This window comes from Coptis chinensis, chromosome 3 (assembly GCF_015680905.1).
Source record: "Coptis chinensis isolate HL-2020 chromosome 3, ASM1568090v1, whole genome shotgun sequence".
Taxonomy (NCBI): domain Eukaryota; kingdom Viridiplantae; phylum Streptophyta; class Magnoliopsida; order Ranunculales; family Ranunculaceae; genus Coptis; species Coptis chinensis.
This window is the reverse complement of record NC_141458.1, coordinates 5,700,839-5,721,814: the sequence shown is the minus strand read 5'-3', so window position 1 is coordinate 5,721,814 and position 20,976 is coordinate 5,700,839. Positions and strand designations below refer to the sequence as shown.

At 43.8% G+C, this 20,976-nt stretch overlaps 1 protein-coding gene across 4 annotated transcripts; it reads left to right on the top strand.

Moving 5' to 3' along the window:
* The first annotated feature begins 267 nt into the window (after window positions 1-267).
* LOC147507537 (aldehyde dehydrogenase family 2 member C4-like) lies at window positions 268-17,692 on the top strand. 4 transcript variants are annotated; one of them, XM_086600243.1, is made up of 10 exons: window positions 268-426; window positions 14,560-14,702; window positions 14,891-15,065; window positions 15,195-15,274; window positions 15,407-15,496; window positions 16,156-16,329; window positions 16,403-16,540; window positions 16,810-16,947; window positions 17,058-17,119; window positions 17,344-17,692. In XM_086600243.1, the coding sequence occupies exons 1-10, from the start codon at window positions 321-323 to the stop codon at window positions 17,615-17,617; spliced, it is 1,380 nt and encodes a 459-aa protein (XP_086456369.1). In that variant the 5' UTR covers window positions 268-320; the 3' UTR covers window positions 17,618-17,692. The 4 variants fall into 4 exon arrangements, with proteins under 4 accessions (XP_086456369.1, XP_086456366.1, XP_086456367.1 ...); XM_086600240.1 differs by having other exon boundaries at window positions 14,891-15,274; XM_086600241.1 differs by lacking the exon at window positions 268-426 and adding an exon at window positions 1,252-1,348 and having other exon boundaries at window positions 14,891-15,274.
* The last annotated feature ends 3,284 nt before the right edge of the window (window positions 17,693-20,976 follow it).

The following is a 20,976-nucleotide window of genomic DNA, read 5'->3' as shown; positions in this document are numbered from 1 at the left end:
TAATATGTTCTATATAATCCAAGCAAAAACAGATTCCACCCGCCACAAATATGGAGAATCTGAGGTAGGGACTAACATGGAGGAACAGGGAGGCAAACGTCCATGCAGTACAGCATTAATGAATTAGTGGAATGAGAGTACGTGCTGAGCTGGAAAACAATTTGCATATTTTTATCTGTTTTTACATACGTTGTAGCATGCTCTGTGGTTCCTTGTGAACACTTGTTTATTTCAACACTATAAAAGGTTTGCATATTACCATTAGATTAGTATAACAATAAGAGTTTCTTTCTTTACCAAGAAACAAGAAAGATAGAAAGATGTTGCTTCACAGCAATGGTGTTGTTGCTGAAAATTTTGTCCAAATACCGAAAATCAAGTTTACAAAGCTCTTCATCAATGGTGAATTCGTCGATGCTGTTTCTGGTATACATGCCTTTCTAGCTTGTTTTGGTTTCATGTCTAAGTTCATATATGTATAGGTAGAGTAGAATATTCCTACTTCCATGTTCATACAGACCATGTTTATCAGGGGTTGCCGTTAAGGTGTTAATACATACATAAGATTTCCCACTAAAGAAATTGAAGCTCTTGTTATACGTAGTGTATGTACGCATTGTTTGGGTTAACTAGGGAAATCCTAATTGGCTAATCTAGGGGGTAGTTAACCTCAGAATTTATTTCAGTTCTCTTTCTTCTTTTCCATTTTGTGTTTATATGTTTTCATATATACTGCAGATTTCAGAAACAAATCACGAACTATATCTTTGAGTTTTGACACATCGTATTGAAATTATTAAGGATGGTTTTGATAAAGATCAGTTACTGAACAAAGAGAATTCCTTCTGAACTAAAAAGTAGTATAGAATGGATGTATTATGATTTTTCGGTTTTCTAAAGAAGTGAAATACATATTACTACAAAAAGAATCGATAACGTATACGGCATTAAATGAAGGGGACCTGCAAACAAGAGAAAGAAAATAAAATTATATAAAGGAGTTGGTAAACTAATTTCATATCAATCAATTACCCTTTAGCATAAGAATATAAACTAATCTGATTTGTTTATCTGTACGTGGACTACATAATAGTATGTGGTACAAGTGGTTCAGAACTTCAGACTTATATATGTTTTGTTCTGTTTTCGTTTTTTCCTTTTCTTTTGTTGACACTTTGGCAGTCCACCAATCTTATCACCATTCTTTATCAATTTAAGTTGTAATATATATACTCCATTTATTTAAGTAATCAATAAGCTACTAAAATGAACAAACGTGTTATAAATACACTGCTTCAGCATAACAGGCTAACAGCTATGGTTCCCCGCCCGGATTCTTCAAAAACTGGTTGTTTGCATGTTTGTATAAAACAAATAATATAATAAGTCTTACCTACATTATCGGAAACAAGTTCTACATGAAAATTTATGCAATTGTTAAAAGACATGTGTAAAGGAGTGTTTTGATCTTCTCCTAATTACAACAAGGAAGAACGGGAGGGGTTTGGATTTTGGATGTGACCGAGGTCATTTGTGAAATGAAACCGCCTCACATTATCTTCTCTCGTTTTTTTCCTTTTTCTTGGGAGAGAATCGTGTCCGACGAAGTTCCAAATGGGGTGGTATTTATAGATTTTAGGGAGAGGAGATCCTTCTGACACGTGTACTCTTTTGTGCAAATGTAGGGTGGAGATCGCGGATGAGTGTTGAATTGGATTTTGGATATGCCCTGTTATGATTGGGGGTAGATGCGGTAGTCCCTATTTTCGGTGATGAGATTACCACTAAGATCCCGGCAATCATTACACACCGGTGGGGTGTGTTTCTATCCGGCGTTCAGATCCGGCAAAGTGTTAAATCTTGAGATATCTTCGTTCGCACCACCTACTCGAGCCGCCGCAGTCGGTCTTGGAGGTCGCCTTTGATTCATCTATCTTTGCTTTTCGTGTACTGCTAGGGCTTTGTTCTCGGTCTGTCTTGGAGGTCGATATCTTCAGTTCGCTTATGCTCCTCGCGAGTGCGATGCCCTATGAGGATATCGCTCCCCTACACAGCCCCCTCTCAGTAGGGCGTAGATGTAAGGGGAAACGCGCTGCTGAGAGAAAGAGTCGGACGAGCGTGGTGGAGCATGAGCGAACAGTAGTGGATGAACCGACTGGTAGGGCGCCACTTTTGAATGCTGTGGCCTGGTGAATTGGCGGGAAAAAGGTAGTTTTACCTTACTTGCACGTGACAGAATCGTAGCAGTTGGAGAAGAAACGTGTCGCCGCGTTATGCGGAACTGCTGAAAGGACAGTGCCTTGGAACACGTGTGCGGGCTATAGCGTAGGCTGTAATGATTACTCCTTGGTAACTGAACGGGCGGTTTATACAAAATCAGATTTGAGATACCAAAAAGTTATTTCGTGTTTTCTTCCTCCGCAAAAACGCCAGCTAGGGTTTCTCAGGTGAGTGCTCCTGTTGCTGTTATCTTTCCAATTTCCATTTGCTTTTCCTCTCGTCCGCCGTTATTTTAAGTAGGTAGGTTGTTGTAAGGCTAAAGGGTTTAGGACTGAATATTTGATAGAAAAGAGTTGTTATAATGTCCGATTCTGATGATACTCGATCGGAGGAGGTCCGAGAGATATCTTTAAGTTGTGGAGAGTACGAGGATGAAGAAACAGTAAGTGTCGGCGTGGAGGTTGAGTTGGAAGAAGAGGATAGGATAGGCGGGGGTAATGCCCGATCTAGGTCAGGAGATGACGTGGCCAGTACGTCAGGTCGGGGGGAGATGTCGTCATCAAGCGATGTGCCCCCTAGAAGTGTGAACCGTCGTGCTGCCAACTCTTTCCCCGAACTGAGGGCAGCATATGGGATTAAGGTCCCTGACCTGGAGATATACGAGCCACGATTGAGTGAAAATGTTCGTAGTGAGGAGTATAACCCGCCGAACGGTGGAGTTATAATCTGTGAGGGCGTACCGAGAGAAAGATATATGCACATACCGTTTCTCAAACGGTATGCGACTTCTTGGCGCTTTGTTGAAGTCTCCCCTCGGTTCGTGGGTAACACCTGGCGATTATTTAAGGTGTTCGACCTGTTGAACGCGAGTGGGGAATATGACATAAGGGTAGCTGACATAGTGGAGCACTATGTGGTACGTCGATCGGGGAATATGAACTTTAGCTTGCAAACCATGACGACGCGTTCTGCTGTGATCGATGGAGTAAGCAATGAGGCCTGGACTAAGAGACCATTGTTGCTAGTTGGCAATTACTGTGTGAGCGGGTGTATACTGCGAACTAGGATTTGTAACATATCCGGTGGGTAGGAACACTTTTCTGTTATTATTTTTGTAACGTTTGATAGTTGTTCTACCGTGGTTTTGTTTTGCTTTGGCCGCAGAGTTTTCGCGGAAGGCGAACCGATCGTGGGGAGATAGAAAGATTTGCTCTACCGAGTCGCGTGCGGAAAACAAAAGCGAAGTTGCCCGAGGTTGCACATTTCTTTGTAGAAAAGGTGGACCGCAATCCGGAAAAAAGGAAAGCGAAAAAGAGCGAGCTCGAAAGCTCCGCTAAGGCAAGGAGTGATGGAGGCACGAACGAGTGACCTGGTAACACGAGAGGAGAGGCAGCGGGTGCATGGGAGCGCAAGGCGTCCTGTTAGGGGGGGAACCTCAGGAGCTGGAGGGTCGGGCAGTCGGCCTGAATGGGGTTCGATCGAGGCTCCTGTGGAGTTGGAGCCAGTGGTTTTGACCGCCGCCGTGGGGTAGGCGGTCGGAGAGGAGGCAACGCGACGCCTCTGAGCAAGACGCTGGACGAGTTGCGAAAGTAGCTCGACACGCTCGTGGGGATGACGCTAGCGCGGGGGGCGGATCTGATGGTGGTACGGCTGGGGCCACGGTATCTCGCCGTAGTGGGGCCCGACCGAAAGCAGTCATGGACTTGGCCACTTTTTGAGTGGGGTCCAAGACGCCGATCGGGACGATCCCAACCGGTGAAGAAGGCCAAGGCTCCGTGAAGGTGACCGGAAAAGCGGTTGTGGTTCGCGGATGATCCGGAGGACATTTTGTCTATCCGACGAGCATGGGCGCAACAAGACCGCGGAAAACGGCTTAATCGCTTGCCGTGATCCGAAGAAGATAGCGGGTTGTTTGCTAGAACAGAGATAGCTCGATGGCAACCGCGCAGAGAGCTAGATGAGAAAGGGTCGGGCCGACAACTCGAGACGAATGGAAATTGGCGCAATGCTTGGTATGTCCAGAAGTTTCATCCGAGGTTATTTGTTTGCTTATGCAAATTGTTGTCAGGCTAACCATGTGTAAGTTCGCGGTACCGTGAGTGGATTCCGAAGTTGAAAGAGATCGCCCCGAGAATCGATAGGGAAATGGTGGTGAAGTCGGCCGAGGAGCTGAAAACGCCCAGACGCTCGATGGATGGAGCGAGGAACCGGAAGATTTGAAGAAAGCCTGCGAAGTCACCGAAGTCCGCCAAGATGTTGAAAGATACCTGAAGCGGAAGAGCCGAGGCAAAAGCTAGAAAGGAGTGAAGATAATGTCCGAAAGCAGCCTACCGTGGAAATTGGTAGTCAACGATTATGCTTTCAGACCGCAGAAGGTTGCTCTCAGACGCCAACCGTGCCTATGACACGCCGGACGCAGACTTCGCTGAGCCGAGAGTCGACTACAATGGCTTGAAGGAGGAACACGCCTGGCCGTAAGGCCCCGCCCCTCGGTGGAGGAGGTCCGCGGGATGCCGGTGTGGCGATTGCCTCTTTCGTGGAGCCGCGTGCCGGGTCGGGTGGCTCGAAATGAAGCGCCATACCGACCGGTGATGAGCTTAGAGTTGGATGGCATAGCGATTATAGTGGACGGGAGAGATGCTGAGATCGATGAAGCTTTTGAGCGTGGAGGGGTAACTACTGTGCCCGGAGATGACGAGTTGTAAAAGTTGTTGCTTGTCTTTTTATCAGCTTATATGCTGTGATACAATAGAACTGGTTTCCTGGGGTAACCTGGGCAGTTCGCCTTTCTTGTGTTTGTGTATTGTAATCTTGAACGAGTGGGTGTCTCTTGCTGATTCGGAGTAGCCGATTGTTGTTAACTCGTGTGGGGCCGGGTTGGATTTTCTGAGTAATCTCAGCAACTCGGCTCAAGATTGAGCTGTATGAAAAAGCTGGTAAACCAGGTCGTCCTTTGTTTGCATGCGATGGTAGATATTTGTTTTGCTTGTGTATGTCCGAAGTCGTTTTTGCTCGCTCATAGTTATGCAGGATTATACGGCTTATATTGGAACGTGGTAGGCACATTGTGGTGACAACCTCCTTACTTACGATTGGTAAGATGGGAGGAGCGCCCCGTTGTGGAGTGCTTTTCGATTGATAAATGCTACGCTAACGTGAGCATCGATCGCCGGAGTTCCGGCTCAAGACGTAGGTCGACTTTGCTCAGATTCGCCCGCGCTTAATGTTCAGTTGTTCCTCGTGACATGCGTGACACGGGGGGAGACGAAAGCGGTTCATGGGACATAAATGATGGCGGCGATGGCGTTTGGCGCCTCAAGGTGATTATGAGGCACTTAGGAAAAGACGTTTCCTAAGGAATATAAACCGCTCCTCGAATATCATCAAGGGGTTTTATCATTGTTGTGCCTAAGCTTCCCCTTCATCGCCTTTTTGCGCCTTTCGGGCCAGGCCTTTCGCCGCTACCGCTTCATCATCGCACGCGGGTTTCTTATCCGCGTGTTATTCGTTTGAGAAATACCTAGAGTAAGCTTTAGCTCATGCCGCTAAAGAACTTTTGCCGCTATGTTAGGATGGCTAGATGTCGCGGCGTTTATGGAGAGAAACGCCACCACTATCAATGGAGGAAATGGAGTTTGATCCTCATGTTCATGGCGATCATCGGGAAGAGAAAGGTTGCCGATGGGAGACGGGCGGTCATAAACGAATCGAGGAGAGATAGTCGCCTGGCCGGGCGGCATTGTGTTCAGTCGCCACAGCCGAAAGTGGGCTTAAACCGGCCGGTCGCTCGGGCCGAGCTTAACGAAGCTGGGGCAAGGTCGCCGATCCACGGGTGAGAGTTCCTCGCAATGTAAGGATGTGGGGAGCGAATTCTACCACGGGGAAGACGGGAAGAAGCGGATGGTGAAACGCTCGATCAGAAGCTTCCACTGGCCCCATGGCGACTCAGCGTTCGGAAGGGATTGTGTTAGATGGTGATAAAGCAGAGGTGGAGGACGAGGACATGGGGACACCATCGGGACGATGGATATGGCCGCTTGTTTGGTGAGCCCCCCGATGCCTTAAGTTGCCAGGCCGACTTCCGTGGAGTCCGGTGTTCTAATTTTGCTCATGTAGTTTTTTGCGTGGTATGATAAGTCGAAAGATGTTGCGGCAGCCGCATCGAGACTAGTGGCGGTAACCCTCACGGAGCCGGGTTGATTGACGCGTGTGGGGGTGGATAAGAAGAAACTAGAAGTGATGTCCACCAAGTACCGTAACGAAGGTTGCCGAGAACGCCAGATCGGTGACGGATATGACCGAGCTGGAAAGGAACTTGCCGTTGAGGATCGCTTATCGCGAAGAAATGTCGAAGGTGGCAAAAAAGCCGGAAGGCGATAATCGAAGCCTCAGAGATTTATGCCGCTACCGGACGAAAAAAGTATGACACGCCGAGGAAAACGATTGCAGCGAGGAAGGAAAGCCCGAGATGCGTGTGATGCCGAGGTCATTTCAAGATACCGCTCGACTAGCGCAACCCGGAAGACAAGCATGTCATTACCGGAGAATTGATAAGGTGATCTTTATTTGACTCGTTAGTCTTGAGTTGTAAGTGTAGTCTACATTTCTCTCTTATAATGGAGAGCAAACAATAGAGTTGTGGTTTTCGTGCTTGCCTTAGCAAGTTCGGCATTTTCATTCGAGAACCGGGTTTCCACGAAAGTGGCGTTCAATACTTGGTGAATTTTGTAATGATCCTCGATCCGATTTCCGGTAATCCCAACAGATCGGGTGGATGTATTTGTTATGACGATGGTCATATAATGTTATTTTGGATGTATGCATGCATGCCGCGGTATTTGTGGTGTAACTAGCATCCCGATTCTGATTCTAGAAATATGCGTCCTGTTATGTAGTCAGCCCTAGAAATATAGGTCGTTGATGTGACAGGAATTGGAGAGGCTACGGTGCCTGTGAGCTCCGGAGAGCGTTTGCTCCTCGAGAGCGTTCTCGTGTGGTCGATCCTAGAAATATAGGGCCCCGACGTAACAAGACTTGGAAAGGTCAGAGAGCCGTAAGCTCCGAGAGAGTCAGATGTTCATGGAGAGCATTCTCGTAGTCGATCCTAGAAATATAGGTCCTCGACGTAACAAGAATTGGAGAGGCTATGTAGCCAGTGAGCTCCAGAGAGTCGTATGCTCGCGGAGAGCGTTCTCGTGTAGTCGATCCTAGAAATATAGGTCCTCGACGTAACAAGAATTGGAGAGGCTATGTAGCCAGTGAGCTCCTGAGAGCTGTATGCTCGATGAGAGCGTTCTCGTGTAGTCGATCCTAGAAATATAGGTCCTCGACGTAACAAGAATTGGAGAGGCTATGTAGCCTGTGAGCTCCAGAGAGTCAGATGCTCATGGGAGAGCGTTCTCGCAGGTAGTCGATCCTAGAAATATAGGTCCCTCGACGTAACAAGAATTGGAGAGGCTATGTAGCCGCTGAGCTCCTCCATGGAGAGCGTTCTCGAGTAGTCGATCCTAGAAAATATAGGTCCTCGACGTAACAAGAATTGGAGAGGCTATGTAGCGATGAGCTCGAGAGAGTCAGATGCATGGAGAGTGTTCTCGTTCTTGCGAGAGTATGTGGCCGGAGAGTGGCGAGCCAAGTAAAACGGTTGAGCGCCTATGCCGCGGTAAACCGGTTGACTTGCCAATACAAATAAAGATAGTAACTTGTATTAAATAACACAGAAACTTATTTGACATTAATGTTAACCAAAAATATACACCATGGATGGCTATTGGTAAAAAAAAATTCAAGAGATAAGTATTCCAAGGTCGAGGCAACATCTTCCCCTCTTGGGTTCTTATCCAAGATGCTCCATTGCCGACCGCACGCGCTCCACGCATGTAGGGCCTTCCCATGTGGGTGCTAACTTGGAATCGCCCCGTGCTTTTTGAGCACTAGGTCTCCGTGTTGAAAAAAGACCTAGGATGAACTCGCTTTGTTGTAGGAGTTCTTCGTGAGTTTGTCGATAAGACGCGACTCGATGGCGTGGACTAGATCGCGCTTTCTTCGAAAGGTGTCGATTTTCGCGGCTAAAACGGAGTCGTTGTGGTCCGGATTCTACAAGTTCTCGAGCGAAGTCAGAAGGATCGTCACTCGGTAGGAATTACGGCTTCGCGGCCATAACACAAGGAGAATGGTGATTCGCCGGTGCTAGATCGGGCTGTGGTACGGTGAGCCCACAGAATATTTTCCAACTGATTTGGCCACTGGCTTTTGTTCTTTTCGATCTTTTTCTTTAGATTCTCCAGGATTGCTTTGTTTCGGGCTTCGCTTTGGCCATTACTCCGAGCCGCATCGCTGGAGTAGAGAACGCGATGAATGATCTTCCACTTGGCTAGGAACTCTTTGACTGTTCGGCCTTTGAATTGAGGCCCATTGTCCATTACTAGTGTATGTGGTAAACCAAATCTGGTGATAATGTGAGTCCAGATGAAGTTTCGGACATGGGACTCTTTGACGGTGTAAAGAGGAATGGCCTCGACCCACTTGGTGAAGTAGTCGGTGGCAGCTAGGACAAAAGCGAAGCAAGACTCTTCCGTGGGATGAATGGTCCCATAATGTCCATGCCCCACATGTGAAATGGCCACGGCTCGCTATGCCGATCAATTCGCGAAAGCAGGTTGGATGATATTGTATTTAACGCTTTGGCATTTGAGACATTTGAGGACGATGCTTTAGCATCGATCCGCATCCGGGCCGAAATATCTCGGTGAGAGATGGCCTTGTGAGCTAACGAGCGTCACGGGGCGGATTTCCACATTCTCCTTCGTGGATTTTTAAAAATCAATTGACCTCGCTTCGGGGTAATGCACCGTAAATGTGGGCCACCACCGGATTTCCGAACGACTTGTTTTGGACAAAACAATAACGACGAAGCTTGATATGGGACCGCTTCGCCTTTGGTACGCCCTGGAGCCGCGCCGCGGTCGATATAATCGATGATGGGTCGCGATCCATGTTTGGCCTAACCGACCGGGCGGAGAGAGGAAATAGGTCGCTTTATCATCAAGGTGTGGTCGACTTGGTATGCGGTCGATCGATCGACGACTTCTATGAGAACTTGTCGGGAACGCAGCTTCGGGTCCGGGTAGCCAAGTAAGTTAAACCGTCTGGCATGTATGTTCTCCTCACGCAAGAAATGATGTATGTGTACCGCTAAAAGAAGGCAATAACCGATGAACGACCAAGATACTTGGAAAGGTTACCTTCGTGGGTAGTGTACTCTTTTGCAACCCGGCTAACGACCACCGGGCCATGAAGTCACTAAAGACTTGATCTCTTCGACACCGACCGAAATAAGCCATCCTTAGTCCCCTAATTAGCCAGACTCCGCCTCATTATTGGAAGTTGCAAAGTCAATGCGGACCGACTTTTCAATCATATTCCGTCGGGGAAACTAAGACGACTCGATGCCACTTCCACCGAGATTACTCGAACCATCCACAAAGAGAGACCGTATGATTTGACTCTCGTTTTTGTGTCCGGGAGCTCGGCTTTGTTGTTCAAAACCGGGTCCTCGACCGGGAAATCGCTAGGAAATCGGCGACGACCGACCTTTCCGGAAGTGCGGGGACTAACTCTATGTGGTGTTCTCCGAAGTTCTTCGCCCAAACCGCCATTCGAAAGTAGTCTTGTTTTCTTTGTGAAGGACTTTCTTCAATGGAAGGTCGGTAAGAACTTTGATTTGATGTGCTCGAAAGTACGGCCCGAACTTCCGCGGGGAATACAACAAAAGCAAGTACATTCCGTTCCGTGAAGGCGTAATTTTTTCGGTGGCGGAGTGTCTTACTCGTGAAGTAGATTGGCTTCTCGAATTGTTCTCCTCTTTAAAGAGAACCGAAATGATGGCTAAATCGGATAATGCCGGATAAAGCCCCGGTGTCTCTCCATATATTGGTTTGGCTAAGACGGAGGCGTGGTGAGATACTCTTTGAGAGTAGCTTAATGCATGATGACATTGATCGCTTCCATGAAAACGCTCGCCTTTTCGGAGGAGCCGCAGAACGGGTCTACACTTATCCGAGGCCCTTGATATGAACCGGTTGAGCGCCACCATTCCCCGACAATTTCAGATCTCGTTTCTTTTTGCGTGGATCGGGCATATCTAAGAACGCCGGATCCGTCGATTTGCCTCGATCCCGGCGCACACACTGATACCCTAAAAACTTGTCGGAGGGGCGCCCAAAGAGGCATTTTTTCGGGTTCAACTTCATGCCCGACGGGTGAGTCCGGAGAACGCTTTGTTCGAGGTGGGTGAGGTGATCACCAGCTTTTTGCTTTTGACCACCATGTCGCCAATGTAGAGCTCCATGGTGTCGCTTTAACATGTCTTGGAACATGTCGGTGACTAGGCGTTGGTATGTCGCCTTCCGGTTCTTCTCTTCCGACCGGGAGGACGTTGTAGCAATAGATCCCTTGCTCCGTGAATGAACTAAGTCTTCTCTTGATCTTCCTCGGCGAAAGGGATTTGGTTGTACCCCATCGCGACGCATCCATAAAGGAGAGGAGCTCATGACCACGGTTTGGTCGACAAGTTGGTCAATGCGAGGCAAGGGAAACCGCCTTTTGGGCGTGGCGATTGACATTTGTGAAATCGACACATAGGCTTAACCGTGCCATTCTTTTGGGGACGGCGACAATATTTGCAATCCACTCGGGGTAGTCTACTTTCGATGAAACCGACTTGTTTGAGTTTTTCGACTCGCCGTTGATGGATTTTTGAAAGCAGGATAGTCTACGCAGGTCATTTGTCGGACCGGTTTAGCATTGGGGTTCACATTTAATTTATGGCATGCGATTTGAGGATCGACTCGGGGCATCAATATACCACCAAGCAAAACATATTTATTCATAGATAAAAATTTACAAGTCGGGTCTTTAACATGGGGTCGGAGGTTGGCCCCTACATAGATTTAACTTGGGGTCGTCAGCGGTGCCTAAGTTCACTCTTTCTTTTTCTGCCACTGGAGGTGTTACAACGGATGGTGGAGCGCTGCTTGGTAGTTCGCTCTCAAGGGGGTCTTGAACGTGCTCTGGGCTAGTCTGGCTAGCAGTTGGGGTCTGAACGACTTGAGCATCAGCGTTGATGGGGGCATCCCCGAGCTGTGGATACAGCACTGGAGGGATGGACACTGGTGGTACGGCCGTTGTTGGCACGTGTGTTGGCCCACCACAATCCGAAGCGATTCTTGACACTCTAGTCGATGGGGCAGCTGATTTTGTATCAATGCTGGGTAGCTTTGCTTGTGCAGGAATGAGGCGGGGAGCGAACCGCAGGTATCGCTTTTTCGGAGCCCCGCTCGCTTGGCGGTCGAGTCCGGACTCGACCACTAAATCATGCGCCATCAGGTAACCGGTGGGCTCGTGTATGATGGGTGTCACCCATCGGGCAGTCTCACCGGGTTGATACTATCCGTTACGCTGATACGCCTCAAGCCGATTGCTTTAAGCTCCATCATTCCCCAGGTCCCGGGAAACGTAGAACTTGATGCAATGTTGATGGATCGCTTGCATCGATGGATCCGCCGCCGCCTAGTATGGCATTGAGGGATCTAACTTAATGTCGAGAACGCGAAAACCCGTATTACATGTAATCTTATCCTCTCGAGATCCCACCGATACCGGTAAGATAATGTCACCAATGGGTCGGCTCGAGCCATTGAACCCATAGCGGGGGCGATTGGGTCTACGAGAACGGACTTGGGGAGGTTCATCTCTTGCATGGTGTGGTAAAATAAGATGTCGCAGAACCGCTGTGGTCGGTCGATGGGGACGCGCTTTGACCGGTCCATCGGCCGATTTTGACATGAACTACCAATCGTCATTATGAGGAAGGCAGACTTTGCCTCTGCGGAAAATGATATCGCCAAGGCGACTGAACCCGGGCGGGTGGCTGCCTGCGGAAGTAAAATGATAGACTTCCGAAGAGTTTCTACCCCGACGTTTTTTCTCTGGAAGAGGTCACGGAATCGTCCGGAAAGGTAATCACATGAATAGTGCGGGCATTGTCACGATCGGACGAGTGCTGCCTTCTCTCGTGATGAGAACGATCACGGGAGCGTCCTCTACTGTGAGGACGAGCCTGTACCCCTTGGTGGTGACGGTGAGGTGGAGATCGACTACGTACACGACGGGCCATCAACTTGTGACGCAGGTCGCCATCAGGAATGCTAGTGTATTGTTTGATATGACCATCTTCCACCAGGTCTTGGAGATAATGCTTGAGCCCCCAGCATGCATTAGTTTCATGGCACTTTGCTTTGCGAAATGCACAAAAAGGCTTGCCAGGTCAATCTGCGGGCTGCCTGATGTTTGGTCGGAAAAATGGGGCGCGCTTAATCTTATCCAAAGATGTGATCGGGAACGGTCGACAAATGAACTCTCTGTTATCCGGTCGGCACGAAGCTGCCGGGTGCAAGCGACCTGGCGCGCTTCTTGACCCGTGGGGTACGATCCGAGACTTCAAGCGACCTCGTGGGTTCTCTCGCTAAACCATGGAGTTTTAAAGTTTCCTCGCAACTTGATGTACTTGTCCACGCCGAAGCGTAGAGCTCGGACAGGTGTCTCCGGCGTTCCTTCATCAACGACCTAGCGAGGTCGGTGTTTCGCGACTCGGCAAGCATTGGAAAAGGCCGATTGTGGCGAAAAGATTCTTTCAAGCCACTTTCCATGCACGCCAGCTCGCCTTGAACCGCCCTAGGAATTCACTAATAATAGTTTAGATCCTCCTGAATGATAATTGAAACAGAGAATCAAGATCGCCTTCTTCCACCGTTGTTATTGGGACGTCTCGGCCGGGCTTAACAAATCGAAAGTCGTTGAAGGTGTTTATAGAATCGGACTCGTTGAAAAGAACCAATCGAGAGCGCCATCTTTGAGGTCGGGCCGGAAATAATCTGCAGATGGAGATAATCAAACTCGGGTGAACCGGTAAAAGTGCCAAACTCGAATATAGCGAGCCACATGTCGGACCAGGCATGTGCCGCCGTCATGGGAAAGCGTGGCTGGATAAAGTCGTGTGGAGAGGGATTTATCGAGGACCCTGCGGTGAAAGCGGAGATGCACGATACGCCTTAAGCATCTTGTGAACAATGCGTGTCGAATCCTTCTTCGCAGCGCGTCCGCCAATCCTTTGGGATAACTTCATTAATCTGGCCGATTAACGCCATCGATTCGCGGTTTCGGCTCGCGTTGCCGAATTTGTTGTTGCCGGTAACTATCCACCGAAAGCGTAAAGTAGCATTTTCCTCCCTGAGCAAGGAAATGCTCTCATTCGTTATTCCCAACTGGTGGGCAAGGTTCGAACTTGATCTTCTATGCTAACCATGCTTCGTGGGCGGAGAGTTAGAGATGGATGAACCGATCTAAAGTGGCTCTCCAGTAATCGAAACCACAGACGGCGCCAATGTAAAGGAGTGTTTTGATCTTCTCCTAATTACAACAAGGAAGAACGGGAGGGGTTTGGATTTTGGATGTGACCGAGGTCGCTGTGAGCGAACTGCCTACGTATCTTCTCTCGTTTTTCCTTTTCTTGGGGAGAGAAGAATCAGGTCTGACGTAGTTCCAAAGAGGGTGGTATTTATAGATTTCGTGGAGAGGAGATCCTTCGACACGTGTACTCTTTTTGTGCAAATGTAGGGTGGAGATCGCGGATGAGTGTTGAATTGGATTTTGGATATGCCCTGTTATGATTGGGGGTAGATGCGGTAGTCCCTATTTCCCGGTGATGAGATTACCACTAAGATCTTGGCAATCATTACACCTGGTGGGGTGTGTTTCTATCCGAAGCGTTCTGTATCTGGCAAAGTGTTCGTACTGAGATATCTTCGTTCGCACCACCTACTCGAGCCGCTCGCAGGTCGGTCTTGGAGGTCGCCTTGGATTCATCTATGCTGCGCACTCGTGTGCCTGCTAGGGGCGCTGTTCTCAGGTCTGTCTTGGAGGTCGATATCTTCAGTTCGCTTATGCTCCTCGCGAGTGCGATGCCCTATGAGGATATCGCTCCCCTACAACATGCATGTCGATTTTGACCAGTGGTAAATACATATATGCAAGATTATTTCAAGCTAGCTCGCAATCAAGTAACACAAAGGGGCATTTTTTGGATATTATATTTATGTACCTTCGTCAGGCACATCAGCACATTTCAAAAGAAGTTATTTTTGTTGTTGGCCAATTTCCCTCCCCAGGATATATGAAATACAGACTATGTTTGGTGGAACTATGATTTGACCATGACAATTTGATGCAGATCGAGACGCATTTTTTACTTACTGACTCTTAAGATATACGATTTTACAGGGAAGCTTTTTGAAACAATTGATCCAAGAAATGAGGAAGTGACAGCAAGAGTGGCAGAAGGAGATAAAGAAGATGTTAATCTGGCTGTTGAAGCTGCTAGAAAAGCTTTTGATCATGGAAAATGGCCTCGTATGTCTGGTTTTGTAAGTCCTTTATTATTTCTTTCATTTGCAAATACATATTAACAGAGAAACATACTTTAATGGTCACTAAATTATTTTGCCTCATTGGTAGCCGTTTTTTAACCAACAAAGACAAATCAAGCTGTTTTAAGCATCTATCCACAATCCCAACTAAATTTATCTTTTTCCTATTCTTGATTGATTTTCAGGAGAGAGGAAGGATCATGATGAAGTTCGCCGATTTAGTTGAAGAAAATGTAGAAGAATTGGCTGTTCTAGATACAATAAATGCAGGGAAGTTGCTTACATGGGGCAAAATGGTTGACATTCCCTCTTCTGCAAATATCCTCCGATATTATGCTGGCGCTGCAGATAAAATACATGGTGAGACGTTGAAAATGTCACGTGAACTGCAGGGGTACACGTTGAGTGAGCCTATTGGTGTGGTAGGACACATTATCCCCTGGAATGTTCCTTCTGCCATGTTTTTCATGAAAGTTTCTCCTGCCTTAGCTGCTGGTTGCACTATGATAGTTAAGCCTGCAGAACAGACACCTCTTTCAGCTCTATATTATGCTCATCTTGCTAAGTTGGTAATACAACTATCCGCGAACCTGCTTATTCATGCTTTGCTTCGTCTAGCAAGTAATAATATATATGAATATTTGCAAAGTGAAGTTTCATTTATACAATTATACCATGATTTAATCATAAAGTGTCATCAGGCTGGTATTCCTGATGGAGTGCTTAATGTTATTACTGGATTTGGAGCCACAGCTGGTGCTGCGATCAGCTCTCATATGGACATTGATAAGGTTACTCTCTTTCTCCCTAAATTTGAGTATGAGTGTTTCTACCAACATTTCATTATTATTTTTTGCCAAAGGGTAATTGATTGATATAGCAAAAAATGAAAAGAATGTTGCATTGTTTTCCTGGTGAGAGCCTTGTGTAGGTCTCTTCACCCTTGGTGTGCTTAAGAAATAAATCTAAAACTAGGTTTATAATTCCACCATTGCTTAACAACATAGTCTAGTGTGGTCTGCTACAAAGTTGGATTCCCTCCAAGTACTTGAGAACTTAATATTTGCTTTCCGTCTTACCCGTTCCCAATCTGCTTTGGCCCTCCAGTGCACCCTGTTGTTTTTGAATGACTCGATAGCCGCCACTGAGTCTCCTTCCACCCATTTATGGAAGTTTAACCCATCTCAACTGCTTTACAGATGCCCTCCACAATAGCGATTGTTTCCGCAACATAGTTTGTATTGATTCCGATGCCTCCAATTAGTGTCCCCACCACTGCACCGGTGTGATCTCTGAATAGTGTCTCCCAAGTCCCACCCAGCTGGTCCTGGATTGCCTCTTGCGCAATACCAACACTCATTATGTAAACTGTCAAAGTATTGTAGGACCTTAATCATATCAGATGAACCTGTGACCATCATGAGTAGCTAGTATTTATTGGCATTTTCAGGTTAGTTTTACAGGTTCTGGTGAAGTTGGACGACAAGTAATGCAGGCTGCAGCAGCAAGTAATTTCAAAATCGTTTCACTTGAATTAGGCGGAAAGTCGCCTCTCATAATATTTGATGACGCTGATCTAGATAAGGCCATTGATCTTGCTTTCTTAGCCAATTTTTACAACAAGGCAAGCATATTATTGATCTCCTTATATATCAGACAATTGATTAGTTGGAAACATAATGATGTCAGTTTTGCAGGGTGAAGTTTGTGTGGCAGGTTCTCGCGTCTATGTCCAAGAAGGAATATATGATGAATTTGTTAGGAAGTGTGTGGAAAAGGCAAAGAAGTGGGTGGTAGGTGACCCTTTCGATCCTCAAGTGCATCAAGGACCTCAGGTAAATCAAATCCCATTATTACAACGGTTATATTCCTTGACAGACTTATTCTTTACAAAATCACGAACTGAAATAGGACTTTCTTTTCATCTACAAACAAAAATGGACAGAACAGTCGCATTTTGTTCTACATTTTGGATACCGCTTAAAATTTTGTTGAAATTTATAACTTGTGTTTTCTTTAATATTGTGTTGTTTTTTCACTAGTCTTTTTATCAAATAGTTTTCCGAGATATACTTCATAACAGAGTCATGTAACTGATATGCAGGCCAACAGAAAACAATTTGATAAGATCCTGTCATACATTGAGCATGGAAAAAGAGAAGGAGCTACATTGTTGGTAGGTGGTAAACCTTGTAGCGAAAAGGGATATCACATTGAACCCACAATTTTCACAGATGTTAAGGTAACTTGCACGCTATTCTTAGAGATAAAATATTAAAGTGCAGCTAGTTTACATAAAACTTTCATGTTTAAATTAAAGCATAGGTTTGATTTGAAACTCATTTTGACCAGGATGATATGGCGATAGTGAAGGATGAAATATTTGGACCTGTGATGTCTCTCATGAAATTCAGGTAATTAAGGTCAAAATCGATTTCTAATTACCCTTGATCAATTCTTCTATAAATATAAAAACATAAACCGGATGGTAGATATCATGGTGGATAGTGGTTTAGCTGAAAAGAAATTTTACAAATCCAAACTATTGGAACATCAATATGTTCTACTACAATAATCAATTCCCTAACTAGTTTGTGGCTGAAATGAACACTTTTTTTATAATATTTCAAAATTGTAGGACTGTTGAGGAGGCAATCGAAAGAGCAAATAAAACAAGGTACGGACTAGCAGCAGGAATTGTTACCAATGACTTGAACTTGGCCAACAGAGTTTCAAGATCAATACGTGCTGGTATCATTTGGGTGAATTGTTACTTTGGTTTTGATAGCGATTGTCCTTATGGAGGGTATAAGATGAGTGGTTTTGGGAGGGAGTTGGGGTTGCATTGTCTTGATCAGTATCTCCAAGTCAAGTCTGTTGTAACACCCATCTATAATTCACCTTGGCTCTGAAGTTTCAGGTTTTAAGCTCACAGTTCTCAAGAATATATATAATTCCCTTTATACCAAGTGATGCAATTCAGATCACTAAGCTTTTCTTAGATTCAAACTAGTGTTTGATTTGGATGGTAAAACCATCAGTTAAAAAGTTTTCACCAATGCATCTCATTTACGTCATTTGTTCGCACGGACTTACCTATAAACTAATAAACTGTATCATTTCCATTTGTTGAAAATAAATTTTCACTGCATATGAGGTGTTTCATACCATGTTCTCGGTGTCCTGTTTTGGATTTGGCATATATCAGATAATCATTTTGTTGATTAGCCATACCTAACTCTCAAATTCTATTGGAGTTGGTAGAAGTAGATCAACTAATGAAATCGAAAAGATACATAAAAGATTACAATGGCCCATCAATAATCCAAACTTTTAACGAGTGAAATAGGCCAACCAAATACATATTTATAATATACAGAAATTTCCAGGGAATAGTTCATTGCTCGTAATGACTAAGAGTTGAGTAAGATATAAGGTAATAACATGTTGTATACTTGTATATTTTGGAGAAGTGCTTAAGAAATCTTCAAACCAACGTATGATCAACTTAAAGTCTTAAACTATAAAAACAGTTGAGATAGGATAAAGAAATGTGTTCTAAGCATAGACGGAGCCAGGATTCTGAGTCAGGGGTGTGAGATTATGTGCACACCACATCCCACCAAAAAAAAAAAATTATGCAATTTTTATTTTATTTTATTTTTGTTAGAAGGTCTAAACAATAAAGATCAACAAAATTATACATTTATTTCAATTCACAAAACTAGAGTGGGTTGATTACTAAGAATTGAATATGGACTGATGAAATTAACTATTTAAGCACTTAAGCCATTAATTGATACTACTATGTCTATATATATTTATATAATCTATTCCACAAATCTACAACAATTCAACAAATTGTTAACTTCTTATAATGTTACAAAAAGTCTATATAATCATACTATTATGTGGAGAAAACTATAAAAGAGTAACATTGAAAGTAAAAAATTATTTTGTTTTTTTTTTTTTTTTTTTTTTATTTAACATGAAAATTTTATTAATAATAACTAGTAAACGGGCACGTGCGTTGCACGTGCTAGGAAAGAAAAATTGGGGTGGAGAAAATCAAAGAAATGAACGACATGTAAATTAGAAAAGAAAATTAAAAAATTCAATGAGGAAAAAACACTTTAATACGCTAGTTGTATTTTTGTTCGATTCGATTTTCGATACTCTGCCATGTTGCGAATATATATATTCAAAGAGGTATTTAACCGTCTATAATTTAGTCAATACATAATTATCAGTTCATTTCCCACAAACTAATTTAACAAAAAAACAGGTAATGAGAAAAATGATAGTGTTATTCATTAAAAAAAAATTGTTGGACTGGTATTAAAAACTCTAATATTGCTTGCAATAGACGGAACTTATGTATGTTAGAGGTACCATGTTGAATAAAAAAACTCAACAACAAAATCGAGTTGGAGAAAATCAAAGGAATGAACGCATATAAATTAGAATAGTAACATATTACTTTTGTTTTAGATTAATACAGGTCGAGGTCTGACAAAAAACTTCAATAAGAAAAAACACTTCAATAAGCTGTTCAATTCGATTTTTGTTGATCAGCCATGCTGCGAATAAATATATTTGAAGGGGTATTTAACCACCTGTAATTTAGTCAAAATATAATTATTAGTGCATATCATACAAACTAATTTACCAAAAAAAAGGCATTATGTTAATGAAGTTAACCTGTGTGTTGCTAGTTGTGTAATTATCTTGTCGAGCATTTATATGTACTTGAGGAATATTATTGGATTCATATGTATTACTTGTAAGATATAAGAATATTATATCATGGTGTGCAACATACTTGTTATTATACACTGGAGAATAAAATATATAAAAAAAAATGCAAAAGAATAACTTTTTTTTTTATCATTGTCTTCAAAATGATCTAGCAAATCCATCGTGGGTTTTTTTTTTTTTTTTTTTTTTTTTGTCAGGTTAAATAAGTGGGTAGCTTGGACAGAGAAAGAATTTGTAGCTAGCTAACAAAAACAATATTTATTTATTTATTTATTTATTTATTTATTTAGAAACAATCATATTGGGAAACAGTTAGAAAAAATGCATTGGACACTGTTAATATTTGTTCTATAGATCTATTAATTAGTCGGATATAATATGTGGAGTGAATTGAATGTGTAAATAATAGTTTTCGGGAAAATGGCTATGTGGCAAGATTACAATTTAAAAGCTTTCAATATAATGTGGATCTTATTTCATGTGTATGGAGATTGAATGATTCAAATGATGGAGTGATGATTTTTTCAAACTATCTTTATAGAGGCGACAAAAGGAAGAAATTATGGATGCTAGCTAGTTGCATAGATCAATTCTTACAGTGGTTATTGGTCCCATTCTAGAGATGTTATTAGCACTTAACTCCACATGCATAACTTTGAAAATGTTATTAAGACAGTGCAATGGAATGTTGGTTTTTGAGAGCCAAATTAAGTGTAATGATCGAGTATTTAGCAGCAGGTGCAGAGTGCACGGTGAAGAAGTGCAGAGGAATTATAAGCGTGATCCATTGTGCATACATAGAAGGGAAAAACGTTAGAGGTAAAAAACTACATAGAAATAAGCTACGTAGAAGAGTTTCATAATGTCATTTATAGCGAAGATATACATATAGGCTTTTATAGGGAAGATATACATATAGGGTTGGTAAGATGACTAAAAAGAAAAAAATATAACCTGATACTGTGTATTTTTTTTCCATCACATAAGGTTCAATACAACTACAACAAATGAGTGATGGTGTAAAAGTATTTCCAAAGTCATTGTTTGGTTGATATTCCATGAAACCTGTATTCAGATCCAAATGATAGAATTGAATGAAATGGAAGACCAAAATAATAAAAGATGAGTACATAACATGCATATGTGAAATGAGACCACTTATGCTCTCGATGACCAAATTAATATATCAAAGCTAATTTGTTATAAATGCACGCATCTAAATGGATGAGCAAGATCATAAAAAGCCGAGGCAAATCTGGCGAAATTGCATTCACCACCATATCAGATAATTGTAGAGTTCCATGCATTAATCGCTAGCTGCATTAAATCAGAAATCATGAAGTCACAATGAAATTCAGTATCATTGATTGATGAAGTAAACTCAGCATAAACAGTTTGAAAGAAAGGATATTAGACAATGAATTGGCAGTTTTAAATCAAGGTCCCAAGATGAGTAGCCACTAATACATTTGGTGAGTTATATCATAACAGGCTATTTAAAAAAGATGAAAAA